General features: G+C 44.3%; 1 protein-coding gene across 2 annotated transcripts in view; it reads left to right on the top strand.

Annotated features, from left to right (window-relative positions):
• atp8a1 (ATPase phospholipid transporting 8A1) overlaps positions 1–14,206 on the top strand; it is a 211,244-nt gene that overhangs the window by 55,964 nt on the left and 141,074 nt on the right. For both annotated transcript variants that reach the window (XM_014199122.3, XM_014199124.3), the window contains exon 2: positions 5,117–5,237. In XM_014199122.3, the coding sequence (XP_014054597.1) occupies positions 5,117–5,237 (121 nt within the window). The remainder of the gene's footprint in view (positions 1–5,116; positions 5,238–14,206) is intronic.

The following is a 14,206-nucleotide window of genomic DNA, read 5'->3' on the forward strand; positions in this document are numbered from 1 at the left end:
TGAATCTATGCTATCGTGCCCAGAAACCTGCTCCTTTTACTCTCTGTTCCAAACGTGCTAGACGGCCAGTTCGTATAGCCTTTAGCCGTACTCTTATCCTACTTCTCCTCTGTTCCTCTGGTGATGTGGAGGTTAATCCAGGTCTTGCAGTGCCTAGCTCCACTCCCACTCCCCAGGTGCTCTCATTTGTTGACTTCTGTAACCGTAAAAGCCTTGGTTTCATGCACATTAACATTAGAACCCTACTCCCTAAGTTTGTTTTACTCACTGCTTTAGCACACTCTGCCAACCCGGATGTCTTAGCCGTGTCTGAATCCTGGCTTAGGAAAACCACCAAAAACCCTGAAATCTCCATCGCTAACTATAACATTTTCTGCAAAGATAGAACTGCCAAAGGGGGTGGTGTTGCAATCTACTGCAAAGATAGCCTGCAGAGTTCTGTATTACTATCCAAGTCTGTACCCAAACAATTCGAGCTTCTACTTCTAAAAATTCACCTTTCCAGAAACAAGTCTCTCACTGTTGCCGCTTGCTATAGACCACCCTCTGCCCCCAGCTGTGCCCTCCATACCATATGTGAATTGATTGCCCCCCCCCCATCTATCTTCTGAGCTCGTGCTACTAGGTGACCTAAACTGGGACATGCTTAACACCCCGGCCATCCTACAATCTAAGCTTGATGCCCTCAATCTCACACAAATTATCAATGAACCTACCAGGTACAACCCCAAATCCGTAAACACGGGCACCCTCATAGATGTCACCCTAACTAACTCGCCCTCCAAATACACCTCTGCTGTTTTCAATCAAGATCTCAGCGATCACTGCCTTATTGCCTGCATCCGTAATGGGTCTGCGACCAAACGACCACCCCTCATCACTGTCAAACGCTCCCTAAAACACTTCTGTGAGCAGGCCTTTCTAATCGACCTGGCCGGGGTATCCTGGAATGACATTGAGCTCATCCCGTCAGTAGATGATGCCTGGCTGTTCTTTAAAAGTGCCATTCTCACCATCTTAAATAAGCATGCCCCACTCAAAAAATGTAGAATTAGGAATATATATAGTCCTTGGTTCACTCCACACCTGTCTGCCCTTGACCAGCACAAAAACATCCTGTGGCGTTCTGCATTAGCATCGAATAGCCCCCGTGATATGCCACTTTTCAGCGACGTTAGGAGCAAATCTACACAGGCAGTTAGAAAAGCTATCTTTTTCAAACAGAAATGTGCATCCTGTAGTGCAAACTCAAAAAAGTTCTGGGACACTGTAAAGTCCATGGAGAATCAGAGCACCTCCTCCCAGCTGCCCACTGCACTGAGGCTAGGAAACACTGTTCCCACTGATAAATTCACTAAATTGAGAATTTCAATAAGCATTTCTCTACGGCTGGCCATGCTTTCCACCTGGCTACCCCTACCCCGGTCAACTGCCCGGCACCCTCCACAGCATCCCGCCAAAGCCCCCACTATTTCTCCTTCACCCAAATCCAGATAGCTGATGTTCTGAAAGAGCTGCAAAATCTAGACCCATACAAATCAGCCGGGCTAGACAATCTGGACCCTCGCTTTCTAAAATTATCTGCTGAAATTGTTGCAACCCCTATTACTAGCCTGTTCAACTTCTCTTTCGTATCATCTGAGATTCCCAAAGATTGGAAAACTGCCGCGGTCACCCCCCTCTTCAAAGGGGGTGACACTCTAGACCCAAACTGCTACAGACCTATATCTATCCTACCCTGTCCTTCTAAGGTCTTCGAAAGCCAAGTTAACAAACAGATTACCGACCATTTCGAATCCCACCGTACCTTCTCCGCTATGCAATCAGGTTTCAGAGCTGGTCATAGGTGCACCTCAGCCACGCTCAAGGTCCTTAACGACATCATAACCGCCATCGATAAGAGACATTACTGTGCAGCCGTATTCATCAAATCAAAATCAAATCAAATCAAATTTATTTTTATATAGCCCTTCGTACATCAGCTGATATTCTCAAAGTGCTGTACAGAAACCCAGCCTAAAACCCCAAACAGCAAGCAAAGCATGTGAAAGAAGCACGGTGGCTAGGAAAAACTCCCTAGGAAAAACTCCCTAGAAAGGCCAAAAACCTAGGAAGAAACCTAGAGAGGAACCAGGCTATGAGGGGTGGCCAGTCCTCTTCTGGCTGTGCAGGGTGGATATTATAACAGAACATGGTCAAAATGTTAAAATGTTAAAATGTTCATAAATGACCAGCATGGTCAAATAATAATAATCATAGTAGTTGTCGAGGGTGCAACAAGCACGTCCGGTGAACAGGTCAGGGTTCCATAGCCGCAGGCAGAACAGTTGAAACTGGAGCAGCAGCACGGCCAGGTGGACTGGGGACAGCAAGGAGTCATCATACCAGGTAGTCCTGAGGCATGGTCCTAGGGCTCAGGTCCTCCGAGAGAAAGACAGAAAGAGAGAATTAGAGAGAGCATATTTAAATACACACAGGACACCGGATAAGACAAGAGAAATACTCCAGATGTAACAGACTGACCCTAGCCCCCCGACACATAAACTACTGCAGCATAAATACTGGAGGCTGAGACAGGAGGGATCAGAAGACACTGTGGCCCCATCCGATGATACCCCCGACTGTCAATCACCACATTCTTATTGGCAGACTCGACAGCCTTGGTTTCTCAAATGATTGCCTCGCATGGTTTACCAACTACTTCTCTGATAGAGTTCACTGTGTCAAATCGGAGGGCCTGTTGTCCGGACCTCTGGCAGTCTCAATGGGTGTGCCACAGGGTTCAATTCTCGGGCCGACTCTCTTCTCTGTATACATCAATGATGTTGCTCTTGCTGCTGGTAATTCTCTGATCCACCTCTACGCAGACGACACCATTCTGTATACTTCTGGCCCCTCTTTGGACACTGTGTTAACAAACCTCCAGACGAGCTTCAGTGCCACACAACTCTCTTTCCATGGCCTCCAACTGCTCTTAAACGCAGGTAAAACGAAATGCATGCTATTCAATCGATCACTGCTCGCCCGTCCAGCATCACTACTCTGGACGGCTCTGACTTAGAATACGTGGACAACTACAAATACCTGGGTGTCTGGTTAGACTGTAAACTCTCCTTCCAGACTCGCATTAAGCATCTCCAATCCAAATTTAAATCTAGAATCGGCTTCCTATATCGCAACAAAGCATCCTTCACTCATGCTGCCAAACACACCCTCGTAAAACTGACCATCCTACCGATCCTCGACTTCGGTAATGTCATCTATAAAATAGCCTCCAACACTCTACTCAACAAATTGGATGCAGTCTATCACAGTGCCATCCGTTTTGTCACCAAAGCCCCATACACTACCCACCATTGCGACCTGTACGCTCTCGTTGGTTGGCCCTCGCTTCATACTCCTCTCCAAACCCACTGGCTGCAGGTTATCTACAAGTCTCTCCTAGGTAAATGCCCCGCCTTATCTCAGCTCACTGGTCACCATAGCAACACCCACTTGCAGCACGTGCTCCAGCAGGTATATCTCACTGTTCACCCCCAAAGCCAATTCCTCTTTGGCTGCCTTTCCTTCCAGTTCTCTGCTGCCAATGACTGGAACGAACTGCAAAAATCTCTGAAGCTGGTGACTCATATCTCCCTCACTAGCTTTAAGCACCAGCTGTCAGAGCAGCTCACAGATCACTGCACCTGTGCATAGCCCATCTATCTACCTACCTCATCCCCATACTGTATTTACATTTTAGTCATTTTAGCAGACGCTCTTATCCAGAGCGACTTACAGTAGTGAATGCATACATTTCATGCATTTTATTTTTTGTACTGGCCCCCCTGTGGGAATTGAACCCACAACCCTGGCGTTGCACACACCATGCTGGCGTTGCAAACACCATGCTCTACCAACTGAGCCACAGGGAAGATAACTCCTTGTTGTTTGCACGTTCAGTAAGCTACTCCAAATGTAGGAAGCGCGCCGAAAATCTCACGACAAAAAGTTATATTTACCTTCGTTGAAACATGTAAAACATCAATCTTTAGGGCCTTTTTAACTTAGAACTTCAATAATATTCCAACCGGGCGATTCCAGTGTCTTGAAAAACGTTTTGGAACACAGCTACCTCATGTGATTTTGCATAATTGTGTCCTGTCATTCTCTCGGTCATCAGACTCCAGGAGGTCTTGTTCGCTCTCTGTTGACTGCAAAAGCCTGAAACACGTTCTAAAGACTGTTGACATCTGGTGGAATTCTTAGGAAGTGCAAATTGAACCCTAAGTCACTGTATACTGAATAGGCCCAGTCTTGAAAAACTACAATCCACTTCCTGGTTGGATTTTTTTCTCAGGTTTTTGCCTGCCATATGAGTTCTGTTATACTCAGACACCATTCAAACAGTTTTAGAAACTTCAGAATGTTTTCTATCCAAATCTACTAATATTATGCATATTCTAGTTTCTGAGCCAGAGTAGTAACCTGTTTTAAATTGGGTACGTTTTTAATCCGGCCGTGAAAATACTGCCCCCTAGCCCAGACAGGTTAAAGGTGTACCTGCAGCGTCTGATCCTCCTTAAAAAGGCACCCTGAAGGGACATTGTGTAAAGGGCATTTTATCTAGTCGTAATCCACTCTTCTGATTTCTGTAACACACACACACACACACACAGACAGACAGAGTGCCACCTGAACCCTGCAGAATGGATGACCCCGAGACACAGATTTACCTTCGACTCTGCCATCTGCTCTAAGAAAGCCTTGTTTGAAAATAAGCCCTGCCTGGACCAACCTTGTCATACTTTTTTTCCCCCTTCTGTGACCTTGTCCAAAAGTTCTCAGTGCCTTTCTTTGAGTCAACCTCAAATTTTCATCGAAATGGCCCCTTTTTAGCTTTGGTTCTATTCAGCACAGAGAACTGCCATTAACAAAATCTATACAAAGTACTGACTTTTGTGCCTTTTTTATACTACGTCTCACATTGCAAATACACTGACTAGAAGGTGACTCTATTAAACGAATGAAGCTATCTGGGTAAATCTGGTGCTGAAAAGACAATTTTGTACACGTAGGCAATGACTTGGGAAAATCTGTTTTTTGAATGCGTTTTCTTTTTCCTTTCTTCCCTCAGGGTACGAAAAGACAGAGGACACGGCAACCTCCGCAAAGACCTCCTTAGCTGACCAAGAAGATGCACGACTGATATTCCTCAATCAGCCACAGTTCACCAAGTTCTGCAGTAATCACGTCAGGTAAGATGTCTGTTCATTAGTTGGCCTATCATCCTCTTTGCTTACATAATGTTGAAAGACTAACTGTGGCGATACAATTTCCCACAGATTCCCTCCCTCTCGCAAAGATGGCATTGCACCTGTACTACCATTACTGTACTTCAATTCCGGCTCGCAAAGTTTGCATTTCCTTCTCATTTAGCTTCTCAAAGTATTGCCATACAAGACCGCTTCTATAGCTTGCCTTTCTCTGCCATTTTTACAAAGTTAACCACGATGACGTAGTGGTGTAGAGTTGACTTCAAAATAATTGATTCTTCGACTCTTGAAGGTCGACTCCTGATGTCAACTCCCATTTCTGAGTGTCAAGATTCGATTTAGCTAGGATTCGGCTCCTAACAGTTAATATTTTTGGAATGGAGGAGACTGATTAGTTGCCGTACTTCCAACACAATCACTCGCATCTTGCATAGCAAGCTAGTGAGGGACGGCAATCAAATGCTATATCGCACAATGGAAGGCTGTATCTTGTCTCAACTTCAGTAAAGCAGGGAATATCATGAATGAATAGGCAAAGATATTCTACACGCAACAGACCAAAGGCTGAACACACACTTGGATCATTAGCGAAGAGCAAGAGCAGGCGAGCCAGCGCGAGGGAGAGAGGAGGAGGCAGGAAGAAAGATTATCAAAACATTTTATCTCGCAATGTTTTGTCTTTCATGCCTCGCAAATTCACCACAGTAGTCTTTCATGCCTCGCACATTCACCACAGTAGCCTAAAGTTTGCCTCTTCCTCACTGGTTAGATTTAAATGACACAACTTTCGCCATGTCTTTACAACCTATCATCTAGTTACAGTGGGGGAAAAAAGTATTTGATACCCTGCTGATTTTGTACGTTTGCCCACTGACAAAGAAATTATCAGTCTATAATTTTAATGGTAGGTTTATTTGAACAGTGAGAGACAGAATAACAACAACAAAAAATCCAGAAAAATGCATGTCAAAAATGTTATAAATCGATTTGCATTTTAATGAGGGAAATAAGTATTTGGGCAAACGTACAAAACGTACAAAATCAGCAGGGGATCAAATACTTTTTTTCCCTCACTGTAGGCTATAACACGGAAAATAATATGTTTTGTGATAACTGCACCCCCTACAAAACATTGTTTTTCGGTTATGGATTTTTCTTCACGTTAAGGATCCCAACTTAGTTTTAACATTTTAAATGTTCACACCCCTACTAGAGAACAACTAGAGTTACTTACAGTATGTTACTCATCTCCTGCTAAATATAACATGACTCTGGATTTTTCATACATTTCCTCACACAATTCTCCAGAGCTGACCGGTGAGAAGAGCAATTCAAGTACGGCTGCATTTTATAATGTCAGATATTTTCTTGATCTGATGGATGATAAAACGTTGAGCTCCATCTAGGGCCAATATTGTCATTTATTAACTAGCCAGCTTGCATAGAACCCAACGAGAAACCTGATTTGAATACTAAAACTATAAGGTCAGGAGAGACCAATCGTGTGGCATCGTCAAGTTGTCAGGACTTATTTATGTGTGTATTGGGCCTCAAAGGTAGCAAAAGGCCTTTGGGTCTCCGGGTTATTTTGTTCCACTGTATATCATTACCAGATGAAGTCACACTGCAGTTCTTCACGTCCTCTTCTCATTCTCTCTCTCTCTCTTTCTCTCTTTCTCTCTTCTCTCTCTCTCTTTCTCTCTTTCTCTCTCCCTTTCCCCCTTCCCACCTGGCCCGCTTTGCCCTGACACCTGCTGGGAAGGAGGGGGGGGGCTCCAACAACAACAACAGTGTCAAAGCAGAGGAATTGTTGCTGAGGCGGCAGCAAAGTTCAAGACATGGATGTATGTCGATGTGCCTGAGTTGAAATATGGGCTCGGGATGATCTATAGTGGGGGTGGAAGGAGGACAGGCAGGCAGGCAGCTTCTAAACCCTGATAGAAATGTACTGCTTCTACACGTGCCTGCCTGTCTTGGCGGGAGGCATAGGCAACATGACAAATGGACAAGGTGCAACTCTTCCAGTTTGAAAAGGTCATTGTCTGTTTGACAAGTAGAAGAGAATTATGAATAGCTGATCATTCTGTGACATCTGGAGATAATCCATATGGCGTACTCTGAGGTATGTGCTGGCGTGAGGATCTTAACTATTTGGCAACGGTGACCCGGAGGTAAGCATTTTTTTTCCCATATCAGCCCCCGGCATATCTGACCTTCTTAACCCTTTAACCCCACAGATACACAACAGACCAGTGTCGTTCGTTGAGTCATGTTTCATCAGTAGTACTACTAGGCCGACATACACTATTCCACTGTAGGCTGCATACACTATTCCACTGTAGGCTGCATACACTTTTCTACTGTAGGCTGCATACACTATTCCACTGTAGGCTGCGTACACTATTCCACTGTAGGCTGCGTACACTATTCCACTGTAGGCTGCTATACATTAGACTGACTCGAGCCCCACCCCCCCATCCCCCTCTGACTCACTGAAGCCCTTTTACAACCACTAAGGGCTCTCGTTGCGGATTCGTCCAGAAACTCTACCTCGCTAGGGCTACACCCCAAATGGCACCTTATACTCTATATAGTGCACTAGCATGGTTAAAATAGTGCACTATATAGGGAAAAGGGCTCCATTTGGGACTGAACCTTAGTTGGCTCGCTGGCGTTTCCTTCCTCCGTTCCTTGTGGGGAGCTGTGTTGCATTGAAAGGCCAGGTCTGGGCTGGCCATCCTCTGTCAGGGAATATTAGCGTTAGCATTCCTGCTGCATGAGCGGCTGGAGATGTCTGCATTGCACACACAGACACACCGATCCACCGCCACAGGGAAAACATAGAGCCTCAGCAGCATACAGCCAACCACTAGAATGAGATGAAACACAAAATCAAGGACCATATGGACACAATGAAATGACAATGAGTCAATGTTCAGCATCTTAGCATAGAGTAACCAAGCAAGTCATGCTGTGCCCAAAAATGTGCATTTTTGGAATCCTCTTATCTGCTGCTATCTTGGATCTCCAATTCTTGTTCCGACTTGTGTCGATTTGATTTGGTTCCATCTGATCCTTGAACACTGTATGTTGCTGCCCATAAAAAGTCACCCAGAGAGTCACTTTCAGACTCTGGTCTCAGATCTGGTTTTGCTGTCTTGCCAACTCCTATGGTCATTATGTTTGGCATGGCAACTGTTATATAGGTGTTGTCTATACCGCACAAACAGATCTGGGACCAGAGGGGTATCCTACAATGGAAGCTAGATTTACTCAGGCTGTTGCTCATTCGCCTGCCACTAACTCTATCAGGCTTGTAACTGCTAGTCGATCTCCAAACTCTTGATTGAGACAATGCTGAAACATCAATCCATGGGCGAGTCAGTGCAACATTTTAAATGTTTTCCTGAAATCAAACTTCTTGCAAATTCAGTAGGCTATGGTGTGAAATAGGCTTTTAGAAGTGAGTTTTTTTTGTATCGTTAATGCCGCCTTTGCTTTGGTGTAGAAAAGCACGAACACCTTTTTTCCCCCACTCCTATCAATAAAATAATTGTCATTCAATAGTTTTACTCTACATAACTTTCAAATGCATCCCGTCATTGCTAAATGTGTGATGTGATAGGTATTTTAAAATAAATAATTTAACCCCTTTTTCTCCCCAATTGGTGATATCTAATTGGTAGTTGTCCCATCGCTGCAATTCCCGTACGGACTCAGGAGAGGCGACGGTTGAGAGCCATGCGTTCTCTGAAACACGACCCTGACAAGCCGCACTGTTTCTTGACTTACTGCTCTCTTAACCCGGAAGCCAGCTGCACCAATGTGTCGGAGGAAACACTGTACAACTGGCGACCGTGTCAGCCTGCATGCGCCCGGCCCGCCACAGGAGTCGCTAAGGACATCCCGGCCGGCCAAACCCTCCCCTAACCCGGAAGACGCTGGGCCAATTGAGGCATCGCGAATGGGTCTCCCGGGCGTGGCCGGCTGCGACACAGCCCGGGATCGAACCCAGATCTGTAGTGACGCCTCAAGCACTGCAGTGCCTTAGGCCGCTCGGGAAATATTACTATTTTTAACACTTTATGCGGTTTGGCGACGCCAAACCCACATCTACAAGACCCTGCTAGGTAAAGTTCCCCCTTATCTCAGCTCGTTGGTCACCATAGCAGCACCCACCTGTAGCACGCGCTCCAGCAGGTATATCTCTCTGGTCACCCCCAAAGCCAATTCCTCCATCGGCGGCCTCTCCTTCCAGTTCTCTGCTGCCAATGACTGGAACGAACTGCAAAAATCACTGAAGCTGGAAACACTTATCTCCCTCACTAGCTTTAAGCACCAGCTGTCAGAGCAGCTCACAGATTACTGCACCTGTACATAGCCCATCTATAATTTAGCCCAAACAACTACCCCTTCCCCTACTGTATTTATTTTATTAATTTATTTTGCTCCTTTGCACCCATTATTTATATTTCTACTTTGCACTTTCTTCCACTGCAAATCTACCATTCCATTGTTTGACTTGCTATATTGTATTTATTTCGCCACCATGGCCTTTTTTGCCTTTACCTCCCTTATCTCACCTCATTTGCTCACATTGTATATAGACTTATTTTTCTACTATATTATTGACTGTATGTTTGTTTTTCTCCATGTGTAACTCTGTGTTGTTGTATGTGTCAAACTGCTTGCTTTATCTTGGCCAGGTCGCAATTGTAAATGAGAACTTGTTCTCAACTTGCCTACCTGGTTAAATAAAGGTTAAATATTTTTTTTTTTAAAAGTCCTTTGCTGTTGTTCTGGGATTGATTTGCACTTTTCGCACCAAAGTATGTTCATCTCTAGGAACGTGTCTCCTTCCTGAGCAGTATGACGGCTGCGTGGTCCCATGCATTGGGGAAAATGTGATATCAACTTTGGAGGGGACAATTACATGAAATTTTCTCAAGAGCAATTACTGAGGGGGACACCAAAAGTAGTGCTGTAAAACATAGCCTACATTGTAATATGGTAAATGTATATTGAGGAACCAAAGAAATAAGGTGTTTGCCATACTCCTAACTACCGGTACCCAAAACTACACAACTAATCACAACAGCAATACCATTGCCTTTAACAAATCTTAGTTCAGTCACCAGTTTAAGTTGAGAGTGGGGGTATCCATGGCATTTTCCAATTATGTTCCTATTTTACAAGTAAAAAAAATGGAGAACCTTTCATAATGTTGCCAAACAAAGACTCAACAAACTTACCTGAGACTCCCTGTCTCTGCCAGTCTGTCCCTGCATATCTGTCCCCAACTCTGCTGTCTGTGTGCCATCTGTTGCCTGCTCTGCCTAATGACATCATTGTGAAACATTTCCATTAGAATTTCATTTCTTTCTTATGAACATTTTATCAACTAGTCTTTGAGATATTAGGCTGCTAGGGTTCTTACTATGCGTTTTGGTGTATTGAAAAATACTCTGATGTCCGTCTTTTATTTTTCTGCCATTTTTCTACCTGGCTGGCTGGCTGGCTACACACACAGTGTGTAGGTTATTTACAGTAGGAGATGGGCTTCTATCATCTTCAATCATTCTATTTGGGCTTCGATCTAAAAGGTAGCTAGCAAATGTGAAATGGATTAAAATGACAAGAGTTGACAGCTGTATGAGTTCACCATTTACACAACATATGCTGCAACCTTTTTGTAATTTTAATAGTTTGTTTCATATTGGCTGGCTTCCAACAATAGCTGAATTTGCAAAGCTAGCGAGCACCAATTCAGTTTCAGTGGTGTTTGCTATAACCTTTGCTACCCGGGTTAAATAAAGGTGAAATAAAATAAATAAATAAAAGTTCACTTGCGACAATTTAGCTTTTGCAACGAGACCATTAAATATATTTAAGACAATGGTAGAAGAGAGTGTAGTTCATTTCAGTTTATCGCTAACCTTATCACAGGGACTTTGAAGCACTAACTTACATCATCTGCATGCTGATTCCATCTTTGACGACACCACATAAACGGAATAGGTACTAGCTAGCTTAATAGTTAATATTTGCGCGCTAGCTCTGCATATTCAGCTAGTGTGTGTGCGCGATTGACTGGATTAACCTCACGTCAGTTACGTGCATTGAGTGCCTTTCAGACAGTAGATACGACCTCTCTGTTACCTAGCAAGCTAAGGAACTGGCAGTGGATCAAACCATTGAGGCAAAGGGTGGGGGGGTTGCAATCTTTTGAAACTTAAAAACGCGCTATTAAGTGTCTATAATCAGCACAATTGCTTTCATTGCGTATTATTAATATTATTTAAATTACATAGTTATGTTTCAGTGATATTGGGGGGGACAAATCATATTTTTCCCAGGATGGGGGGGTCGTGTCCCCCCCGGGATTTCCGCCCCTGGTCCCATGGTGTTTATACTTGCGTACTATTGTTTGTACAGATGAAAGTGGTACCTTCAGGCATTTTGAAATTGCTCCCAAGGATGAACCAGACTTGTAGAGGTCTACAATTTTTTTCAACCTTTTTACAACCTTTTTCAGAGGTCTTGGCTGATTTCTTTTGATTTTTCCATAATGTCAAGCAACGAGGCACTGAGTTTGAAGGTAGGCCTTGAGATACATCCACAGGTACACCTCCAAATGACTCAACTGATGTCAATTAGCCTATCGGAAGCTTTTAAAGCCATGACATAATTTTCTGGAATTTTCCAAGCTGTTTAAAGGCACAGTCAACTTAGTGGATGTAAGCTTCTGACCCACTGGAATTGTCATACAGTGAATTATAAGTGAAATAATCTGTCTGTAAACAATTGGGAAAATGACTTGTCATGCACAAAGTAGATGTTTTAACCGACTTGTCAAAACTATAGTTTGTTAACAAGAAATTTGTGGAGTGGTTGAAAAATGAGTTTTTATGTGAACTTTGACTGTACCTCTCCAAACCTGATTCGTGGTATAGGGCTCAGGGAATCACTTTCACATGTTCTATTTAAACTAAATATTTTTCCTTGTGTGTTACTCCATTTCTTCATTCACCGCACCGCTCCACCACTATCACCACCAGCATCTCCATAATGATCTGTTGCGCAACTGTGGTGGCCTTGTCCCAAATGGAATCTTATCACACAGACACAAGAGGGCCCAGGTCAAAAGGAGTGCACGATATAGGGAACAGGGTGCAATTTGGTACACAGCCTGCTGGTCGTGTGAGTGATGGAAACTGTTTGTTCAGCTGCACTACTTGTCAGACCAGGTCTTGTGCTAATGTAATGTGACATGGGAGTCGGTGGTGGGATGTGCATGAATTCCACCAGGGCAAACCAGAGAGTCAGGCAGGGCAAGCTGCTGTTCATTGTGTGTTCTGTGAAAAGCTGACATGGTGGATCCATGCAGGGAATAAGGCACAAGGGGTTACGCGCGTACACTCACGAAAGGATGCATGTATGCACACATGCTTAATTTAGAGTTATTAATGTACCATTTAGTTGTTCTGGGCTCTCCCGAGTGGTGCAACAGTCTAAGGCACTGCAGTGCTTGAGGCGTCAATACAGACCTGCTGTGTCAGGGTTTGACCGGGGGGCTTTACTTGGCTCATCGTTCTCTAGCAAATCCTTGTGGGGGGCGGGCGCCTGCAGGCTGACTTCGGTTATCAGTTGAGCGGTGTTTCCTCCGACACATTGGTACGGCTGGCTTCCAGGTGAAGCAGGCGGGTGTAATGGAGCGTGGTTTGGAGGGTCATGTTTCGAGGGACGCATGACTCGACCTTCGCCTCTCCCGAGCCAGTTGGGGAGTTGCAGTGATGAGAGAAGATCGTAATTGAATCGCAATTGGATATGACAAAATTGGGGAGAAGGGAGTAAAATACAACAACAAAAAATACTTTAGTAGTTCTACAAACGTGTTGCGCAATTGCATAGCCTATAGAAATGTTGCACAACTTGAGCTCATGGGCTCTCATGAAGTGTTAGATTTGATTTTGATACATTTGCATTGATGTCAAAGTGATTAGAGGGACAATATAGTGCTGAGTACCAGGCAGTTAGCAAGTTTGGTAGGCTACTAATGACCATCAGCAGCATCAGAGCCGTTTAGCCTCATTACCGTGACTAAACGGTTACGTGGAATTTGACTCGTGACCGCCGGTGTGGTGGTAATACAGTCACCGCAACAGCCCTACACATGGAGAGAGACACACACGGACACACTCAGAGTTCGTGCTCTCATATGTAAATGTCCAGTTAAGGGAAACCTGTCTTTCTGCTTTTTCATTTCAAGGTTAAGTGCTTTTGTGCAATTGTGTTTGCACACAACATTTAACTTGACATGGTCAGATTTGAAGCTATAATGGTGACGTCAGGTAATGTAATGTCGATCATCTTCTCTCGACTATCCCCAAAATTGCTACAAATGTCTTCACAGGCTCCTGGCCATTGAGCCATAGGGATTTGGCCAAAAGTAGTGCGTTAAATAGGGAATAGGGTCCCATTTGAGACGTAACCCTGGAGTTTTTTAGTTTTTTTGATCTCCTTATTTTTTGAGTGGAGAGATGAGAGGAGGAGGAAGTGGTCTCGGTCCTGAGGCCACGGGTACATAATGAATGGGGAGCCGGTGCAGTAATCTCCATTTAAGAAGAGGAGTGTTAAAGGAGCACTTTTTTATTGATGACATTTGCCATGGTTTTGCCCCAAAGAAACACAGAAGGAAAGAGAGTGATAGGCGAGATGGAAGATGACAAGGAAGTAGCTGAAGGAACAAAATATTAAATCGAGAGCAAAACACTGGTTATTATTTTTACCTACTGTAACAGCTAACACCATCCCCCGGGGGTTCAAACGAGGTAACTAGACCGGGTCATGGGTTCTGTGGTGCAGAGGTGACCGCACTCCCTAAGCCACCTGGCCAACTCCTCAATGTAACACAATTCCTCCTGGCCAACTCCTCAATGTAACACAATGCC

Source organism: Salmo salar, chromosome 05, assembly GCF_965601325.2.
Source record: "Salmo salar chromosome 05, fSalSal1, whole genome shotgun sequence".
NCBI lineage: Eukaryota > Metazoa > Chordata > Actinopteri > Salmoniformes > Salmonidae > Salmo > Salmo salar.